Source organism: Carettochelys insculpta, chromosome 1 (assembly GCF_033958435.1).
Source record: "Carettochelys insculpta isolate YL-2023 chromosome 1, ASM3395843v1, whole genome shotgun sequence".
In the NCBI taxonomy this organism is placed as follows: Eukaryota; Metazoa; Chordata; order Testudines; family Carettochelyidae; genus Carettochelys; species Carettochelys insculpta.
In genome coordinates this window covers 322,578,796-322,600,757 of record NC_134137.1, presented here as the reverse complement: position 1 = coordinate 322,600,757, position 21,962 = coordinate 322,578,796, and the positions used below count along the sequence as shown (strand labels likewise).

The window sequence follows — 21,962 nt, the reverse complement described above, 5'->3', positions numbered from 1 at the left end:
TGTTGAGGCAGGAGGGGTGAGGAGATTTCAGTGGAGGGCCAGTTGAAGTAATCCCCCCAGGTGGCTACAAGCCCCCAAAATTCGTAGCCACTGGGGGAGACTTCTCCCCAGTAGCAGAAAGGCACCGAAAATCTTAGCCACCAGAGGAAACTTCCCCTGGTGGCAGAAAGGTCCCGAAAATATTTTTGGTGGGGGACCAGTTGAAGCACTCCCCACAGATAGCTGCAAGCCCACAAAAATGTTAGCCACCGGGGGAGACTTCCCCTTGGATGGCTGCAAGCCCCCGAAAATCTTTTCCGCCCTTGGGGCATTAACCATGTGCAGGCCACAACATGGTGCTGCCTGGCAGCATGGTCAGTGGCGAACAGCAGGCCTGTCCTTTTATTGGGTCAGGGGCTACCCATGTGATGTGGCTGAGCATGGGAAAGACCCCAACTGCATGGTGCCTGTGAGGGAGGGAGAGATGTTTCTCAGACTCTTGGGCAAGCATGACCCCTGCAACAGCCTTGCTGCCATGTGTTGTGGTGGGGCAGCGGCTGCTGCCAGGCAGCACAGAAAAAAATAACAAGTGTAGAGACAGAACCACGAACTTCATGCTGGGGCTGTTTGTAATGGGTAGATGCAGTAACAGCAAATAAAGAAAGATGTTTCTCAGCCTCTCACACAAACATGACCCCACAGCCACAGGCTTCCTGGCCCCCATTTGAAACTCGTGGTCTTCCTGTTACCTAATTCGTGCACACCTTGAGAGCAGCGGCCAGAGCAGAGCACTGTGGGGCATTGTGGATTACATATGGGATACCTCTGTAGGCTAACAAATTCAATTTTAAGACGTGGCGCTCCTGCACTGGCCTTAATTCGAACTGGATACTACACCCAGCAAGTTCCAATGATATTATGATATCGATGTTAGCGCTCCCTAAATCGAGCTAATGGTATTTATAGTGAAGACAATCACAGGGTAATATCGAGCTAACTGCCTTAAATTCGAATCTATCTTGTAGGTGCAGCCTTAGCTTACACTATCCCTGTCTCTCAAACTTCCATTGAGTAAGAAACCTAAATGCTATGTCCCATATCCCAAAAAATACTGAGCTTGTTACACAAGTCCTATTTTACATGCTGTTGCAACCCTCAAAGCTCTCATTGCTTGGCTGCTGCCTAACCCCCTACACACATAAACTCATTCAGTGCCTACGTTGTTGTAGGCAAAGTTCCCTAGGTACCTACATCCGTGCCTCTGAGTTTGCACACTGCAGTCTCACTGTAGACCACTGGGTACCCACTCCTGCCTAAGTGCCAAAGCAATCCATGAGCCCAGGAAAGACAGGGAGAGGAGGTGACAGGAGAAATATAAATAGAAAATGTAATGTTTCGTGCCCCCCGTGAAGTATTTATTGATTTTGTACACCATAGTCCAAAAGTGGACCATTTCATCACATCACAACTTCAGAGGTGCTCTTGCTCTCCCATTGACTTCAACAGGAGTTGGATCAGCTGACCAGCTACCAACACAACATTGCCATTGTCATTTTTCATGCCTTTTTTCTCTGTAGTTTCAAGATACATCATCACTTGAGCTGCAGGTATAGTTTTCAACTCAGGAAGATGGCTGTCTCCTAGCTTTGATTGAGCTAGAATGCTACAAATTGAAGCATCACTACACAGGTGTAGGTGGCAGGATGGGCTAGCCATCAGAAAAAGTGCTGAGAGGTCCTGGCAAGGCTCTACTTGGGCAGCGAGCCAACCCTACCACCTGCAACATCACAGGTACATTTCTATTTTTCAGCATGCTAGCTCAGTCAAAGCTAGAGTTCATATATCTACCTGAGATGGTATATACTGTACCTTCAGCTCAAGTGGACATGTACCCTCAGAATGCAAAACATTTAATTTTATTTCACTCTTGATTTCTTCATTTATTTAACTTTGAAATATTTCAGTGCAACAGTTAAAAAATAAAGTCAGAAACAAGGAAACTATTACTCATCTGACCTACTTTGATGGATGTGACTATTTCAGAGGCTGTACCTTGTGATAAGAACGGCAGTATCATGGTGAGAAGGGTGAGTATCATCCAGAATATTCTGTGTTTGTTGCCATAAACAAAAATTACGAAGAGTGGTAGCTGCATTAAAACTGACAGCTGGTCCTTCCTGTAGAGGAAATTGCCAAAACACAACAATGATCATATTACTCATTCACTTGCAATAATTCACGCATGTACGCTCCAAATCTGCAAGCAGATCTGTGTGGGTGAACAGCAGGCAGGGGGCTAATGGAACTCCATGCAGCAATCTGCTAGCACATATCTACTTGAAGGATCAGAGCCTTAACTTGGCCAGTAATAACACAGACGGTAATGTAATCAGTCTTTTAAATCAGCAAATGTAACCCTGTGGCATGTAGTGATTACAAAGACACTGCAGGAAAAACATTCATGACCAAATAAATCAACATAAAAAGCATGTATTTTAAAAAATTCAGATCTCTGCTATGCACACTATCATGGGCTGATACAATCTATATCTAATTTGTGATGTATATTTTTTGACTTTCACTATGTTTGGGCAATGAAACTACATACGTCTTATAGTAAATACATAAGGGCTTTTAGGGCTTCTCATACACCGATGCCATGCTGCTACAATTGAGGCCAGATTATCTTGTCCTACCGGCAGATCCCATGTGATGAAAAGGGAAGGAAGAACAGTTTGTAAGATTTACTTCGTGGCACTTTCAGCAGATTGGATTTGGGGAGGGGATACCATCTTTAGGGACACTGCAAAACCAAAAATCTCGGTGTATGTCTCCACAGCAGCTTATTTCAAAAGAAACTAAATTGGAAGGGATTTCCCTAAATAGCTTATTTTGAAATAACACTGCTACACGGAAAATGTATTTTGAAATAGCTCTCAGCTATTTTGAAATAGAGTGTCTAAACACACACAGGCTGCATCTACACTAGCAAGTTCCTTCAAAAGATTTTTCAAAAGAAGGGGGCTCTGTCGAAAGATCCAGCGGAGCGTCTATACACAAAAAGTGTTCTTTGGAGAGCAAACTGAAAGAACGTGGTGCCCCTTTTGAAATCCCTCTTTCTTTCCCATTTCAGGAAGAGTGCCCCCTTTTTGAATGCTTCTTTCAAAAGAAAACGTGTAGATGCTCTGCAGGCCCTTTTTTCAAAAGAGCAGTCCTCATGGGGCCTGATTTTTCGATCTTTGGCCCTTTCTTTCGAAAGAGCAGGGGCTGTGTGGACACTCTCTTTTGAAAGAGCAGATCACTCTTTTGATCCACTTTTTTGTGTGTGGATGCACTCTTTCGAAATAAGTTCTTTCAGAAGGCATCTTCCAGAAGGGCTTTTTAGAAATATCTCTGTAGTGCAGATGTAGCCATACAGCCTATTTCGAAATAAAGCCATTGGATGCCCTATGGCTTATTTCAAAATAGGCTCTACCCCTGCCCCTATTTTGAAATAGCTATTTCAAAACAGGTACTCTTCCTTGTTTACCTATTGAATATGATTTACCTATTCTGAAATCAGCTAACTGCTACTTTGAAATTATTTTGAAATAGCAGTTGCATTGCGTATATGCTAGCAAAGCTGTTTTGAAATAAGAGCTGTTATTTCAAAATAACGCTGTTGTATAGACCTACCCTCAGAGGATCTAACAGCAACTAAGATCTCCAATTTGCCACTTATCAAGCTGTCACGGCCCCTTACAGAACACACTCATTTCACTGTCAACATGGTATTAATGAAGCCATGCTCAGGAGGCTTATCCTAATGTGGCTACCCTATAAACCCTTATGAGGGTCTAACTTAAAGCCCATTTAAGTTAATAGAAACTCCTAAATGTAAAGAGGGGAAGGGTTCCACAGTTAAGAAGAAAAAGGCTTTGCAGTAAATCTCTCTGTGTGTATAAACTAATCCCACTTGGGACTGTCATTAAACCTGACACTGGCATTCTTTCTCTGTTTTGTTTGGTTGTGATGGGGTGCTTTGTTTGAGTGTTTGTTTTTATATCAACGAGTTGACAGTCATAGTTAAAAGTGAGCATAACTGATCCTAACGTTTAAAAAAATGATTTGTTGACATTATTTTATTTTAAACAATTAGCTTGCTAACTTAACTGTTTTGTACCTAATCTCCTGGGAAGTATACTATTAAAAGAAGTATATTTTTTCTTACCTGTTCATTGTGAATTACCATTAGTTTTACAATTATTATATTTATGAAATTTCCAATACTTGAGTCTTTGTAGATTGCCGCAACCTAGATAGAAAAAGAATTAGGATTAGACTGCTAAAACTGTAGGGCAAATTTGAACTGTAAATATGTATGTTGAAACAGACTGCTAAGCAGAAGGCCTAACGTGTTGGAGGCGAACACTTGAAATGAAGTAGGAAATTGGGCATTAGATTTTTATGCAGAGAAGATTTGAAATGGGCAATTTGGGGCTGCCGGCCATGTGGCGTGTTGCATATTGTTGTAATGAACCAGAAAACTAGTGTCCCTCTTAACTTTGCACCTTTCCGTGCCTAGCAGGATTAAGAATTTAAATTCTCCTGTTTACATTTGTGCAGGTTTCCCCTGAGGACACGTACTGCAAAATAAGACATGCAGTGATCACTTTGTGGAAAATGTTAAAAAACAAGTGATATTTGTCTTTTATTATTTTTCTGCGAATTCATTAGAAAGGGTAGCGATTGTTCTATTCCAACCACATAGGTGCTGCGGAGGCATTTGATACACTGGATGAGGTACGTCAAATGTTATGACAAGCATGTAAAACACCCCATGAATCTTAAAATGTGTGTTGTGGGTGTACTGATCATCATTGTAGTGGAGATATGTCCACAAGTCTTGCCTCTGTTATTCTGAAAACGTCTGGTTCTGCTTTGAATTGTTAAAGCAACAAGAGGTCCTGCGGCACCTTATAGACTAACAGAAATGTATGAGCATAACCTTTCGTGGGCAAAGACCCACTTCTTCAGATGCAGGTGACGAAGTGGGTCTTTGCGCACGAAAGCTTATGCTCATACATTTCTGTTAGTCTATAAGGTGCCACAGGACCCCTCATTGCTTTTGCAGATCCAGACTAACACGGCTACCCCCGACACTTTGAATTGTTGTGTCCTGGTCTGTGAGGAGCTTAATTCTGATGATGAACTGGGTGAGGCTGTGGGGAGCAAGAGCTGTTTCAAGGCCAGAGTAGGGAGTCTGGGAAAGATTTCTTTTAGGATGTAGTCTCCTGAAAGAAAAACTTTCCCAAGCCTCAACATAAAAGCTAGCATATGGGGATCCCTTTGTAAGACCAGGAAATAGCACAACAGGGCCTCCGACACACATTTGAAGTTAACATAAGCTTTGCCATTGACTTTAGTGGGAGAAGAATTAAACACTAAGGCTACATCTACACTTACCAAAAAATTCAAAATGGCCATGCTAATGGCCAGATTGAAGAATACTAATGAGGAATTCAGCTGTTTTCCTCAAAACAAAACAAAACAAACAAAAAACAACCAACTCAAAACCCAAAGAATTGTTCATGTTCTTACCAAAGCTTCATTTTTTTGTTTAATTCATTGGGAAATGAAGAGTAACAAAAAGAAATTGTGCATAAAAGCACAAAATGCAGTGTAGTTTTGTTTTTTGTAAATACTTTTATATTCAGGGTACTTGAAAGTATACAAGCTAAATGTAGATGATCCATTTTGAAAAGCTATTATGCATCTGTCAGCATGGTAACTGGTAGACAACATTGTGAATAAAAGTTGTTTTACTGAGGCAAAGTATGTTAGGTAGGATGTCAGAGATCTATTCAGTTTATTTAATTGATAGGTGATATCTTCCTCAGCTGAGTGTTTCAGGTCATTCCAGGACCTTATCAAGTTAAACTTCAAAACAGAGTGCTACTTCACTCCTGGAAATGGAGTAAGGACTTCCAAGTTGAGCTCCCCTACTTCAAAGTTAACTTTGGAGTACAAGAAAATGTGTGCAGACTCTCTGCTGCCTACATCGAAGTAGTGCCTATCTTTGAAGTTAATTTCAAAGTTAGTTCCTAGTGTAGATGCACTCAAAATGTTTAAACTCCAAATCACAGATTTAAATAAGGACCAGTATCAATGGTAAATGTAAATCATTACCATCAGATACCAGTTTTAAGACACAAGTAACTTCTCTTGATTCGTCACCAGGAACTGGACAGAAACTGATGCCTGACTCTCAAAATATGGCACCAAAATAAAAACCTTAGCTGTCAGTCTCTGGACAAAGGACAAGCTTGGCATACAGACTGAAGTATCCTTTCATTCTCTAAATTAGGGTTTCAGCTCACATCAGCATGACAACAGCATAAGGAAGTCTGCCTTGTCATTGCCTATGTTATACCTACTCTGGGCAGAAATAGACTCACTGTCAGAGTGGGGGTGTGCAAGACTGCAAGAGAGGAAAAGGGCCAAGGAAGAAGGGAAAATTAGTGAACATAACTTTTAACACTATTTGCTTCACATAAAAATATTCACAATACATTTTGTTTCAATGAACAACATTGCTTCAATGGACAAACACCAATAACAACAGAAACCTGCAATACAACAGCAAAATGGGAAAGTTTTAAGAGATCAAGCCTTCTCTTTTCTGGGTAATGAAGCAAAGTTCAGAATGTCTGCATTTCAAAAAATTGGAAGCTTCTGAGACAAGAAAATACTGACCTGCACACTAACAACATCGAATCTAGAAGGAGAGGAGTTATAAAATGTTAGAAAATGTATTCCCTAAGAAGGAATCTAGACTATGAAGATATGTATTCCAGAATCCATGAAAGCTCTTTCATATTTCTAGCAATTGTGCTTATAAAAATATTTTGAGAAATAAATTCTTAACCACATCTACCCTCATGAAAAGCAAATGTCTGTATCAACTAAGACTGTCTCAGAGACAACTATGCTTCTTACTGAATACCACCGTAAACAAACATACAAAAAACACCTCAAATTTGTACTGTTCAATTTACAATTTAGAATTTGTACCCATACAGATTCTACAGTATGACCTTCTCCACTCAAGTTTTTATCTCACTGGATTCTATATAATCTTTTAAGTCATTGACACTCTCCCGCCTCTAACATCTAACCTGTCTTGATTATACAGTTTTATCCAAAGATTATCCTATTGTTTTTTTGTAATTCCCTCTAAAATCCAATGGAGCTTTGCCATTTTATGCTCATTGAGGGTCTGATGTACAGTACTTAATTTTGAACATCTGCCTCTTTTTATTTAAGTCTGATCTGACACCCTGTTATGTTTCTGGAACATACATCTGGCCTCGCTCTATATCCACCCCAGGTAGGTTTGCCAGGCATCCGGTTTCCAACTTGAACGTCTAGTCGAGAAAGAACCCTGGCTGTTCCGGTCAGCACCACTAATCGGGCTGTTAAAAGCCAGTCAGTGGTGATGCAGGACTAGGGCAGGCTAGCCCCTACCTGTCCTGGCTCTGCGCTGCTCCCTGAAGGCAACCAGCAGGTCCATGAGCTGCCTCTGACTCAAGCACCAGCTCCTCAATCTCACTGCTCAGGAATTATACCATTCCTTCCAAGCATCAGTACGTGCTTCTGTCTACAGCTGACCAGCTCAGAAGGTTAGTGTGCAGGAGAGGAGGAACAGGAACAGGACCAAACCTGCACCTCATCCCTTCTGTGATGACAGGCACATACTCAGAAACACTTCCCTAAGCTGTTCTAGATCATCTCTTTCTCCCAGATCCTCAGCTGGTGTTATTATTATTATTATGCTGTACTACCTAGTGCCCCACAACCCTAGTCAAAATGGACCAGGACCCTATTGTGCTAAGCGCTGTGCATACACAGAGTGAAAATCACAGTCCCTGACACAAACAGTTTACAGCCATAACAGCTCCATTATGTGAGGACAACTGAGAATCTTGAGAATTTTGAAAATGTTTATAAGATGAATATCCAATAACCTGGGCATTTTGTTTCACAACAGCTGTATGTTCTTAGTAAGTTTACAAAAACTGCACTGTTGTGTACACTTACTCATTTTAAATGTCACAGTGACTTATTACTTTTAATTCTTTTAATGTTTTATCAGATCAAGGGCTAGATTTTACCACATTCACTCACAGTAGCACTGAAGTCAACAGAGCTACCAGGTAAGGTTCTGGCAACAATCATCTGTATTTAGAGAAGTTCCTTGTTTCAGTACAGAATTCCATGTGACTGGACACAATGCTCCCATAGATTTAAAGGGTGTATACTGAAAAATATACAAATAACAATAATTTCAATTACTATCGACAGTATCACTTAGTTTACTTACTATTGACATAAGCGTTAATATGTAGTGCTGCAAGTTTTGTCCATGGTGACGAACCATTTTGGTGTCGGCTGTCACCATCACCTCTACGTATCTTGGATACGAAAGAAAACGTTTTTTTCGGGAATGTGAAGTACTTTTATCATCCTCTATTGATAGATTTTTAAATGCATACTGTAAAACTGTGGTCTTTTGTAAAATACTTATATCTTCATTTAAAATGCCATAGTCTGGAAATGGCAAAGTGATTTTCTTCATCTCTTTTTCTACAAGGTAAAAAAAAATAGTTACTAGACCATGCAATTTCTAAACTTAGAGAGAATAAAGAGTGCACAAATAAACAAACTGTGAAAGATGTAACATTTAGTCTGCTTCCAAAATGAATCAATATAATCATAAAAAAATTAGATAGGGAACCCCAAAACAGGAATATCAAATTGGATATCTACAGTACACTATTATACAGCTGTTGCAAGAACATAAACATGGCTCTACTGGGTAAGGCTAACAGTCCATCTAACCTAGTATCCTCTCTTCCAACAGCGGCCAATGCCAGGTGCTCCAGAAAGAATGAACACAAAGAATTAACAGAACAAGTAATCATCCAGTGATCCATCCAGTCACCAATGGTAAGAAATGACATTTGTATTGGCATTGTGCCTAAGTGTCTTAATCAACATGGACCAGGACCCTATTGTGCTAGGTATTGCAGAAACACAGAGCAAAAATATTGTCTCTGTCCCAAACAAGGGAAAGAGTCTTTTCATATAATCCCAGGGTATTCAATCAGTTCTGAAGCAGTACCCACTACGGCAAACTAGCCACATTATGATGAAAATATATTTCTTGTTCAAACCAACTACCCACACTCAACTGGTAGTGGCTATCATGTTGGACACCACGATTATACACATTTTAGAAAGCAAATTGTTTTAAAATTCAAACTGACAAGCTGGAAGGCCAAGAGTCATGCAATGGTCACCTGTGTGAACCTCTGTTGAGTGGGGGGGATATGACACAATGCAGTTGTACACAAGATGACAACTCATTGTAATAGCTACACTCATCATTAATGCTTACAACAAATGTGAATTAAAAAAAAAAAGATCTCAGAACTATTACCCAATTGCTGTCTCTGCCCAGACTCCGGATGAACATGTTCAAAGTGCTTTTGCAAGAACACAAAATAAATCGCAGCAGGACCACAAATACATGGGAAAGAACCGTAGAAGCATAATTTTAACACAGAGAGCAGGAAGAGAAGACAGAAGAACACATAATCGAGGGCCAGATTGTGCTGCCTTCCCCCAGTTGTGCTCCATGAGCACATGGCCTGCTCCAGTTAATGCCCCTGGTCTCATCAAAGGAGTAGGAAAGAACGAGTGAAACTGGTGCCATTGCCCTTCCCCTTTCTGCCTCCCTCAGACAAATAAGCTAAATCAGGGAGGGGGAGTTCATGTTCTGTACTTCCAAAGGTCAATGAATCTGCAGTGCCTCTCCAGCACATACATAGCCACAGCCAGAATCCTTCCCAATGTGCTTTTGGCACCGAACACCACCCCCAATGGTCTTTAGCCCATAATACAATCTGAATGACGTTGTTACTATAACACAAACCAAAAGTTTTATGCACAGAGGTGCTGCTTCCACATATATTTCCTAACTTTTATTAAATACCAAAATGTGCAGTGTATTTTCATGACACAAAGTGCATTTCTCATCTAGCAAGCAAATAACATACGCAGTAAACCCCTTCACATCCGGCAGCATAGGGACCGGGAGGTTGCCGGATATTCAAATATTCCACTTAACAGAGAGGTATACCTAACAATGCATAACACTAATGAAAAACAAGATTAGATATAAAGAAACAAACAAACAAACATGTATGAGGAGTACTTTATCAACAACAGTAGTATTGTACACCGTAAACTTTACTTTCACTGTACTGCACTTACGGAAAACGTTACTAAAATTTACTGATGGTTAAATGACAGTTATTTGAGATTTCTGGATAATTAAATACCAGATATGAAAGAGTTTACTGTACATTTAAAACATTTACAGCCAATGTTTACCAACTATTCAAACAACTTTGATTATACAGAACAGTTTCTTCTAACAAACAATGTAACTTAAGATAAATAAAATAAACATATCTTATACATCAGCAAAAATGTTGCTTAAGTTTGTGTTTACCTGAAAGACTGAAAAGGTACCAGTTCTGGTCTCTTCAGGTAAATAGGGTATGTTTTATAATCTTCCATGAAAGGATTTTGATTGTTTTTCTTCAAAATAAAATAGGGACATTAAATACAAAAAATTACGTTTAAATAGTAAAACTCTGACACAAACCAATAACAGCCAGGAAGTATATAAACAAGGCTGACACTGAGGACTAAGTCATTACAGCGAGGTTGTTTGTTTTTTGGGCTTTTTACACTTTTATGTCCTTACTGTCATTTAAACATAGTTTTTTGTATTTAATTAAGGGCCTGAATTTTTTGCGTACCCAAAACTCTCAGTCTGAGGAGACAGCTCTGCTATGCTACAAAAATAGATCATAGCCAAAGTGGCTCAAGCTGTGAGAGGGACATCCATCCCAACTATGTCCCTAGAGCATGGGTGGCCAACCCACGGCTCTTTGATCAATGAAATGTGGCCCCAGCACCTGGAGGGAAAAGCACATGGTTGGAGCGGCAGCTCCAGTGAGTGCCCGGCATTGGGTTAGAACAGGATCTGGGGTTGCCTGGCTCTGGAGGAGAGGAAGAGCGCTGGGTTAGAGCAAGGAGACTCGGGGTGGGCCCCTGGAGCTGGGGAAGGGGTGGGTACATTAGGTTAGAGCCAGGGGATGGAGGTGCCTGGCTCTGGGGGGAGAGGTGAGGTATTGGATTAGAGCCAGGGGGAGCTAGGAGTGCCTAGTTCGGTGGGAAGTGGAGGGCATTGAGCCACATATTATATATTTATTTTTATCTATCTATCTATAGAGAGAGAAAGGGATTAGATCAATAGATCTATAGATAGATAAAAATAAATATATGTGTCTCTTTGCATTCTATCCACAGCTATTTTGCCTCTTAGCTTTTAACTGGTTGGCCATCCCTGCCCTAGACTCTGAGATAGGTACATGCTCAAAGTATCTAACCGCTTCCAGTGATTTTGCCACAAGGGATACCTAGATGTTTGATCAGCACAAAGGCTGGTATATGCCCTCAGATTACACCCCCTGCTTCAAGTTCACCCACGTCCTAAAACAATACATGGGGAGAGTCAGGCCCCAGAAAATGGGATTCACAAAAGCCAGCACACTGAGCAAGGAGCCTCTTAAGCTCGCCACTAGGAAACACCAAAGAGAACAACATGGCCTACGCTTTGCCTTCAAGGAACTTCAGCACCTAAGTCTGGGTTGGTGTCACTCTTGTTCCCACTCTATCCCAAGACTTACTTAATTATTTATACACAGTGAAACAGCAGCGAACACGGCAGCAGCCAACAGGGGAGTTTGCCTGGGAAACATATGAGAGGAGCTCAGGTAAGTATGGCTTTTGGAGGGGCTGTGTTGTGAGCTGGTGGGGTGAATATCCAAGTGTCTGTCTGTCTGTCTGCGAGAATTTGTTTTGCAGTTTGAAAAGCGTGGCAGTTTGAAAGTGTGTTTGGCAGTATGAAAAGTGTGAATTAGGTGTGCTTTGTTACAGGTGAACCTTCAAGGGCTGATTGGACTGGAGGCAAGGCTTTGAGCCAAGCCGAGTCAGCAGCCTTATAAAAAGGTAAAACAAAACAGCAGTCATGTAGCACTTTAAAGACTAAGAAAATGATATATTAGGTGATGAGCATACATGGGACAGACAGACCCACTTCTTTAGATCTATAGAATTTCCAGTCCAGACCCAGATATACAGCAAAGAGGTCCAAAAAAATTGCAGTAGAAACTGACAAATCAAATACATGAACTGAAGGAGGGGGGTGAGGGGTGGGGATGTTAAGTGTCTTGCCTGAGATCATGACGAACATCAAAGGAAGGGAAGCAGTCCTTGTAATGCATGAGATAATTGTTGTCTTTGTTCATACCAAGTGTAAATGTGTCAAATTTGAACATGAAGCCCAGTTCACAAATATCTGATTTTCTCTTTTGCCCTTCAAGGGGGCAATAAAATCATCTCAGGGTGCTCTGAAGAAAGGCAGAAATGGATAGTGGCAAGTCAGCTGTTGTGACCTGCACAGCATGTGCCATGTCAGTCTTCCTTCCAGAAGATAGTAGGGATTTCATCTGTCCCAAGTGCAAGCTGGTCACTGTGTTGGAGAAAAAGATTAGAGGACTTGAGACCCATATATCAACCCTCCAGTCCATCAAAGGAGGTAAAGACTTCCTCGATAGAAGGCAGCATTTAATACTGCAAGCACAGAAGGTGAACGAACCAGTGAAGGCAGTACAGAACAAGGAAGAAAATTGTAAGAATGTAACGAGGACCCCCAGGCATAACAGAGGCTGCCAACAATGGGGGCATTTTGCTAGCAGAAGCACATTTACACAGCTTTTTCTGTGCTGGCGGCAGTGTCTCTTGGTGAGAAAATATGCAAATAAGCAGCTATTTACATTTTCGAGACCTCCCATTTACACACTGCTGCCGGTGGTTTGGATCAGTGTAACCATAGTTGCAGAGAGGTAGCCGTGTTTGACTGTAGTCTAACAAAACAAAACAGCAGTCATGGAGTACTTTAAAGACAGCCAAATAATTTATGAGGTGATCTGAAGAAGTGGGTCTGTCCCACAAAAGCTCATCACCTAATCAATTATTTTTTATTAGTCTTTAAAATGCTACATGACTGCTGTTCTGTTTTGTCATACTTCTACCAATTTAACTAAATAGTTTCAAACCTCACTTATAGTTCTACAAGTCCAAGTTTGTAAGCATACAAGGAGGCCCTACAGAATCTCTGATTTCAGTAAAATAATTGATTTGAATGGGCAGTATTCTGCTCCTGTCTTTTCTGTCACAGAGCAGAGACTTCCAGCCACTAAGCACCCAGTGCTGTTTATTTACATTTGCTGTTTTCAGCATCTTACAGATCCATATACCATGAATTATTAACAGTGCCAGTTTCTCCTCTTTTCTCAGCTGAGGAGAGGGATGAGCTCTCTACCCAGAGAGCCTTCCTGGTTCTGACCCTACTAGATCTTTCACTCTCTCTCTCACATACTTCCTTCCTGTGCCTTCTTATTCCTCCTGTGTTAGCGGACCAATTTGTTCATTAGTCCTTCCCCCAGCCCATTCTAATCCACTAATTAGGCCCCCATCAAGTCCACCCTGGGGGGACTTAATCGGTGTTTAAATGACTACAGTGCTGGCTCAGCTGTTGGTTCCCAGCACACTTTCACAATTACCTTTACAAATCTAGTTTCCGAGAATCTGTCGTTTTGTGGATTTGATGGAAAGGACAGAGAATGAAATGGATTTTCTTTGAGAATTTTTAATGAGATGTTCAAATCTGCTTTATATGACATGATTGTAGACAGATTATTTTTTATAATATTGGAATAGTTTTTTATTGTTGTGTAGTTCTGTTAACAGAAATATAAATATCTTCTGTATGCTATTGCACTTGTCTTACGAAGTGTGTAGCACCATAAAACAACACATAGCAGTACAAATATACAGGCAGTCCTCGTTATAAGTCCAAGTTACATTCCTAAATAATGCAACTTACAGCAAAACGACTCATGAAGGAGAATTATTATCCATCAGGAATGATGTAATTAGCTGGAGATACATTCCCAACACATACAGTTCACACACACATGTAGTACATATAAAAACAATAAACAGAAACAGATTACACAAATACAGTACTGTACAGTATATTAAGCTTAAGTATGTGCACTTGCAATGCATTCACTTCACAACCTACAGACAATAAGGATGATGCAAAGGACTGTGGTGTAATGCCCCAGCACACTACAGCAGGGATGAGGAAAGCAGGGGACCACGGCCCCTTGAGGGGCATAATTTTTCTTCTTATGGGGGGCAGAGCAAAGTGCTGCTCCCTGCAGCCACAGTGTCACTTAGAGGGGAAAAGCTGGGTCTGCAGGAGGGAGTGCAGGCAAGACACATGCCCCTGCCATTCTCCCTCACAATGGGACATTGCCTTTGTGTCCCAGGCAGGAGTATAAGCACTGCCGCCTCCCTTCAACCTGGCACACAGCCTGCCCATAGGAGTCCTCCCCCTGTGTGCGGGAAGGACACTGTGCACTGCCACCTCTCTTCAACCCAGCTCACAGCCCACCCCTACCTCCAAGCTGCCTTTGCTGGGCAGCGCGGCTGTCTCCGCTGCCTCCCCCTCTGCCACCTGGCTGCGCTCTGGTACAGTACAGTATTTGTACAGGTTGTACCTCTTATCCAGCAACCTCTGGACCTCACCCCAGCCAGAAAAGAGAATTTTCCAAATGAGGGAAAATCATCTTCCCCCAGCCCTCCCAGCTGGCTCTTGACTGATTATGGGTCCTGGCTGCTCCTCGGTCCAAGCAGACACTGTCCATCTGGCTCCCTGCCGCCCATAGATCCAGGCAGCCTGCAGCTGTTTACAGCCACCAGCCTGGCTCCCAACTGCCCCATCTTCCTGTGGCTGCCCACCAGCTCCCTGAAGCTCCCCTCAGCTCCCTGCTGATTCCCCCTGCCCCCAGCTTCCCATGATTCTCTGCCAGCCGCCCCCAGCTTCCCGTGGATCTCTGCCAGCCACCGCCAACTACCTGCTGGCTTCCCCCTGACTTCTCCCAGATGCCTGCAGCTCCCTGCTCCCCCACCCCCACAGCTCCCCACCAGCTCCCTGCAGCTTCCTCCCCTGCCCAGCTATCTGCCAGCTCCCCTTGACTCCTCCCGCTCCCAGCAGCTCCCTGCTGCCCCACTGTCCCAGCTTCTGACCAGTCCCCTGTGGCTTCAGGGCTTGCTTCCAGGGCCCCTGCACTACAACACCTGCTACCCAGCTACCTGTTACATTCCTGGCTTTTGGCCCCTTGGCCCCCAAACACTGTAAGTGCGGATCAGTGCTACTTACAATGAATTCACTTTCATAAATTAATTAACAATCTATATGTGAAAATATTTGCAGCGAGGTGATTTATAACAAAGACCCGGGTAATTAGAAAAAAGTTTTCATCCTATGGATAGTGTAGAAATTCCTCTTCAAATAGCAACTGTTTGGTTAAAAGTGGATTTGATTAGAAAAACTGGAAGATCAAGCAGTGGTTTTCCTAAAAGTATAATTGTTAATTTTGTTTACTACAGTAATACCTAAAACTAATTAACTTACACAAACATAGTGCAAGACCAGACACTGAACAGAAATATAAAAGACAGCTTTAGATCAGCATTCAAAATCTGTAACGGGTAGCATAGTGACAACATGATTTTAACTGAAACTCTTGCTTTTTTTTTTTCATACAAGGAATAATTTAAGGCTTGATATTTCTGTGATTTTCAAATAAAGTACAAACTACCTGACAGACAATATGGATATGGAATCATAGGACTTGAAGGGACCTCAAGAGGTCATCTAGCCCAGCCCACTGCTTCAAGCAGAATCAACCCCCACAAAGTCATCCCACCCAGGACCTTGTCAAGCCAGGACTTAAAAACCTCGAGGGATGGAGAATCCACCACCTCTCTAGGCAACACATTACAAGGCTTCACCACCCTCCTGGTGAAGCAGTTTTTCCTAATAGCCAACCTATACCTCTCCCTCTTCAACTTCAGACCATTACTCCCTGTTCTGCCATCTGACACCACTGAAAACAGTTTCTCACTCTCCTCTTTAGAGCTCCCCTTCACAAAGTTGAAGGCTGCTATTAAATCACCCCTAAGTCTTTTCTGTAAACTAAACAAGCCCAACTCTCTCAGCATATCCTCATAGGTCTTGTGTTCCAGCCCCTTTATCATTTTTGTTGCCCTCCGCTGAACCTGCTTCAGCACATCCACATCCTTGTTATATTGGGGGGCCCAAAACTGGACACAATATTCCAGATGTGGCCTCAGCAGTGCTGAAGAGAGGGTAACAACTACTTCTCTAGATCTGCTTGAAATGCTCCTCCTAATGATGATATTTATACAGTAACTTTAAACAAAATACACATACAGAAATGTAATTTCTATGGCATGCATAATGCAAAATATTGAACTATATGATAATAATGTTCCACTTCTGCCCTTAATATCTATGACTAAAATAGAGCTTTTACCTTATGCTTACTGCTTCCAAGATTAAAAATCCATTTAATAGAATTCTAGGAATGTCACTGGGTCTTTTTCGTCAGCGTGACGCAATACAAGCAGCTACAAGCCTGACTGAGAACTCTTTTTGTTCGGAGTATAACCAAGTTGAATCATTACTTGGTTTCGAAGTCTGTTACCACACAGTTTTTAAGTTCTTAGCAATGTTGATGTTACAAATTTCACTGGTCAGGTGTACAGTTATACAGGCTGAACTTCTCTAATCCGGAACTCTCTCATCCAGCAGAGTCCCTAATCCTGTATGATTTTAGTTAGCCAAACCACCACTTATCATGGGTGTAACAAAGGCTCCTGTGGTACCATAAAGTTTGTTTACTACCACAAGTCCTGACTCTCAATATTCCGTGCTGTTATTTAGCTGTAATTTACCCCTCAATGGCTACGTCTACACGTGAAGCCCACATCGAAATAGCTTATTTCGATGTAGCAACATCGAAATAGGCTATTTCGATGAATAACGTCTACACGTCCTCCAGGGCTGGCAACGTCGATGTTCAACTTCGACGTTGTGCGGCACCACATCGAAATAGGCGCTGCGAGGGAACGTCTACATGCCAAAGTAGCACACATCGAAATAAGGGTGCCAGGCACAGCTGCAGACAGGGTCACAGGGCGGACTCAACAGCAAGCCGCTCCCTTAAAGGGCCCCTCCCAGACACACTTGCACTAAACAACACAAGATACACAGAGCCTACAACTGGTTGCAGACCCTGTGCCTGCAGCATGGATCCCCAGCTGCCGCAGCAGCAGCCAGAAGCCCTGGGCTAAGGGCTGCTGCCCACGGTGACCATAGAGCCCCGCAGGGGCTGGAGAGAGAGCATCTCTCAACCCCGCAGCTGATGGCCACCATGGAGGACCCGGCAATTTCGACGTTGCGGGACGCGGATCATCTACACGGTCCCTACTTCGACGTTGAACGTCGAAGTAGGGCGCTATTCCGATCCCCTCATGAGGTTAGCGACTTCGACGTCTCGCCGCCTAACGTTGAAGTTAACTTCGAAATAGCGCCCGACACGTGTAGCCGCGACGGGCGCTATTTCGAAGTTAGTGCCGCTACTTCGAAGTAGCGTGCATGTGTAGACACAGCTAATGTCTTCTAAGAGACCGGTAAGCACTGGCAGTGTTGATAATACTTCTGGACAATATTGACCTCTGTGGTCTGGCAAATTCTCTCGTCCAGCACCAGTCAGGTCCTGAGGGTGCCTGATTACAGAGGTGCAACCTGCAATAAGGCATATATCTATGTCATGCCAAGAGTTAACGCTGCCACACCTCCCAGAACAGAATGACCAGATATCATTTGTGGCAATGGCATCTGGTCTGACCAAATTGGCAATCCTATCAAGGGTCTGGATCACTCTGAGATTAAAGGTAAATCAACTACCCACCACCTAACTCCACAGCTAATCTATTTTCATTGATTCTGCGAAGGAAACCGTATAGACGGTAGATTGCTTGGCTCAACTGCCACACTATGTGCCCAACTGCCGCCTGCACAAATCCACATATTCCTCCCAGAATAACCCCTCCCCAGATATAAATTAATGCAACCACCCAACCACTCCATACAATAACCCCAAACACACATGCCTTACCTACTCATGGTAGCATACACCCCTTGTTTGCCACTCACACAAATCCACGCAGCTTTCCCAAAACATCCCACGCCCAACACAACAGTCAGCACACACACTAACCCCATGCACTGCACCTCACAGCAGCACACACCCCATTCCCCACTGGCACAAGTCTCAGCACAACTGCCCCAGACATATATCAACACAACCACCCACACAACAATGAAATCAGCATATGCATGGCATTTGTGGTCTGTTACTTCCAATTTTCAAGATCTTCGTCAGTTTAGGTTTGGTTTATTTTTTTCTTAAAAAACACCTGATCTTACTAATTCGACTTGTGTGACAATATGGTCTTCTGACAACAGGCATGCAATAAGCATTTTTCGGGATTACAATCACAAGCACTGGATACTAAAACCACACTAGTAAACATTTTCAGGGAATTGATATTTTCAAATATTTAATCATATATTCCTTAGGAGGAAAGAACAAGGTTTGACTTAGACTACTATCCTTCTGAGAAAAGGCAGTACTTGTGAATTTTCAGTTTTGCAGAAATATTAATGAAATGCACATATATTCGCAATAGCTGTGTCTACATGGGAGCTCTCTTTTCCCAGGCTAAAAATCGAATTTCAGCAATCAAAATTTAGCCTGTCGAAAGCGCGCAACTACACACCAAAAGCAGACCGAAGGTTTGAGCTGCCCTTTCAAAAGACCGCTCCGTTCTTTCAAAAGGGAGCATCCGCACAGCTGTGTGCACTCTTTCTAAAGAATGGAACCAGAGATGCTATGGATGGCGTCTCTTGGCTGTCAAGCCCTTCCAGGGCCCACAGCCAGCCTCCTTCTTAAAGAGCCCTACTGAACACCCCCGCCTGTCATGAGCCAAGGCCTGCAGAACTACCGTAAGCCCAGCAGAGTCCGGCAGGCATCACAACAGAGGACGAGCACCTGCTCTGCTACAGTTGCTATGCACAGTCGTTGTGGCCACCCCATTCCTCCTTTGGAGACTGAGCAGGCCCCCCAAGGATGTGGAGCCCCCACAGGCTGGATCCCACCCCAGCGCCTCTGGAGCCACCCCAGCAGGTCAGACTGGTGGAAGCAGCTGATAATGGGGCAATGGGACAGTGCCAGATGACTATGGAACTGCTGCATGAGCGGGGAGACCTTACTGGAGCTCTGACACTGGGTCACCCCTGCACTGAGGCACCAGGACACCACCAAGCAGTCCGCTCCCCCACCCCCGAGAAGTGGGTCACAATCACTATATGGAAACTGGCCACCCCGGACAGCTACCACTCAATGGGGCATGATTCAGAGTGGGCAAGGCCACCATCGGGGCTGTCCTCATGGAGGTAAGCCCGGCTGAGATCACACCCCTGCCATGGGGAAGTAGGAGGGGATTCCTGGGCATGGTGACCGAGGGCAGCAGGGGGCCAGGAGTGGGCAGGGGCGAGGGTGCTGCTGGCTGGAAGAGGGTGGGGGTCCAGGGGCTAGAATCTCCCCTCCATGCCCTCACAAGAGTGCATGTTCTGCATCCCATCCAGGTCATCTGCACAATAAACGTGACACTCCTCCACCAAGTTGTCCACAAAGTGGGCCTGGATGCTGCTATTCAGGGATTCGCAGCACTTGGGTTCCCGAACTGCTTCAGTGCCCTGGATAGGGTGTGCATTCCCATCCACGCCCTGGCACACAGCGCTGTCCACTATATTAACCATAAGGGCTACCACTCAATAGTCCTCAGGCCCTGGTGGACCACAAAGGCTGGTTCATTGACATGTACGTGGGCTGGGCAGGCTGAACACACAATGCAGTGGTGTTCCAGAATTCCGGCCTGTGCCAGCATATGGAGGCTGGGACCTACATACGCCAGCATGAGCTCCCAGTCAGGGACACCACCTTGCCACTGTGCACAGTAGCAGATGCCACTTAAACCCTGCAGCCATGGATCACACAGCCCTACATCGGCCACCTCGACCCCACCCAGGAGGCCTTCAACACCTGCCTCAACCAGGCCCACAACATTGTGGAGCAGGCCTTTGGACGCCTGAAGTGACGGTGGCAGTGCCTCCTCTCACCTCTAGGTCAGGGTGCAGAATGTCCTGAAGATGGGGATGCCCACTGCACCCTCCAGAACATTGCAGAGGCAAGGGGGACACCTTCGTCCAGGGGTGGGCGGCTGAGTCCAGGCCCCAGTATGAGCAGCCAGCCACTGCTGCCAGTCGCCAGGCTAACTGGGATGGGGTCTGCATCAGGGAGGCCCTCCGAGAGAGCTTCGCTCTTGGGCCCCACTGACCACGCCCACAGCCACCCCTCTCCATCCCCCCCATCACATGCACCACCACACCCACACATCCACCCCCTTTGAGAACACGGGAGACAGAGATCTCTGGGAAATAAAACCTTTACTGTTAAATGTTCAACTAGTGCACCTTACAAACAAAACCTATTTACAATGGTGGGAGGAGCAACCTATGTACGTTGGGGGGTGGGGAGGGAGCTGAACCAGGAGGAGGGGCAGAGAGGGACCTGAACCACAGAGGGTCACTCAGGAGCAGGGGTTGGAGGCCGAGAGCCCCATCAGCCCCAAGATCCCCTCCATCTCTGGGTTCGGGGTCCGTGGTGGGGCTGGGATGGGGCGGGGAGCACTGGTAAGTAGGGTCGTGTGGGGGGGCTTCGGCAGGAGGCTCTGCTGGGGGTCGGCGCAGGGTATGGTGCAGTGGGCCAGCTAGCGGGCCATGTTAGCCACACACTAGCATGTCCTGTGTATGACTTCCAGGTGGGACAGCAGTCAGTCCCAGGCTTCCCTCCACCAGGCCAAGTTGGTCTCCTCCAGCTGCAGGCATCACTCCACCACCTCGGCCTGGCGGAAGCTGGCAGTGTCCTCCCTGAATCCCGCTGCAGTATCCAGCTATGGGCCTGGCATGGTGGGGCTGGTGGAGGTGCCTGGGCCCTCTCCACCACCTCCAGGGGGCTCTCCAGGACAATGGAGGGCACAGGATTCCAATGGTGCAGCTGAAAGGAGAGAAGGACAGTGTTAACAGTCACTGATCAGGAACCGCGGGGCCATACCCCTGGGGACGATCCCCTCCCTGGGGAGGACACTCCCGCCCCACCTGGGGACAATATCCAACCGGGGGTACAACCTGGGCACAGCGTCCATGGGGTAGCAGGGACATGCAGGGGCTCCCTGCCCAAGTGGGACTGTCCCCAGGTGCGGTCCAGCCCTGCCTACTTCCTACTGCGCATGCAGAGCATGGACCTGTCCATGGGGCCAGGTGCTGGCTGTCACCAGCAGGCATCATTGCATGCCAGGGGCTATGGACGGCCAAGATGTGTGTGGATCTGGACCACTAGGCCTGTGTGTGGCCCACTGGCAGCTCTGTCACCCCTGCTCCACCAGCAGGGGTGCATGCCCCCCCGTGGACTTACCAGAGGGTCCCTTAATGAACTCCAGCGACACACAGCTCCCAGTTGCCTCACTGGACAAGGAGGAGGGCATGTCAATCACAAGGTCCCCCTCCTCGCTCAACCACTCCAGAGTGATGTCCGGCCCTTGGCTCTGACTCCCTGGTCCCGGCAACTCCTGGGCTTCTTTCTTGGGCTGGTCTGCAGCCATGTCCAGGACAGTGGGACATGGGGAGCTGTCCCGGGGCCCCTGGATGTAGCGGAGCTCCCAGTAGTAGGCACAGGTGGAGGGGCCTGCCTCTGAGCATCTGAACTTATCCCTGGCCCAGGTAGAGCCCTGCCGGAGCTCCT

The 21,962-nt window shown here is 44.9% G+C and overlaps 1 protein-coding gene across 5 annotated transcripts in view; it reads right to left on the bottom strand.

The window, feature by feature from the left end:
* The window catches only part of ADAMTS20 (ADAM metallopeptidase with thrombospondin type 1 motif 20), a 224,147-nt gene that overhangs the window by 166,530 nt on the left and 35,655 nt on the right, over window positions 1–21,962 (bottom strand). For 4 of the 5 annotated variants that reach the window (XM_075014383.1, XM_075014373.1, XM_075014364.1 and 1 more), the window contains exons 4-6: window positions 8,342–8,604; window positions 4,190–4,273; window positions 2,032–2,156 (exon numbers count right to left, since the gene is read on the bottom strand). In XM_075014383.1, coding sequence (XP_074870484.1) covers window positions 2,032–2,156; window positions 4,190–4,273; window positions 8,342–8,604 — 472 coding nt within the window. Of the gene's footprint in view, window positions 1–2,031; window positions 2,157–4,189; window positions 4,274–8,145; window positions 8,193–8,341; window positions 8,605–21,962 lie in introns of those variants that run through there. The other variant, XM_075014394.1, reaches the window with a different exon arrangement.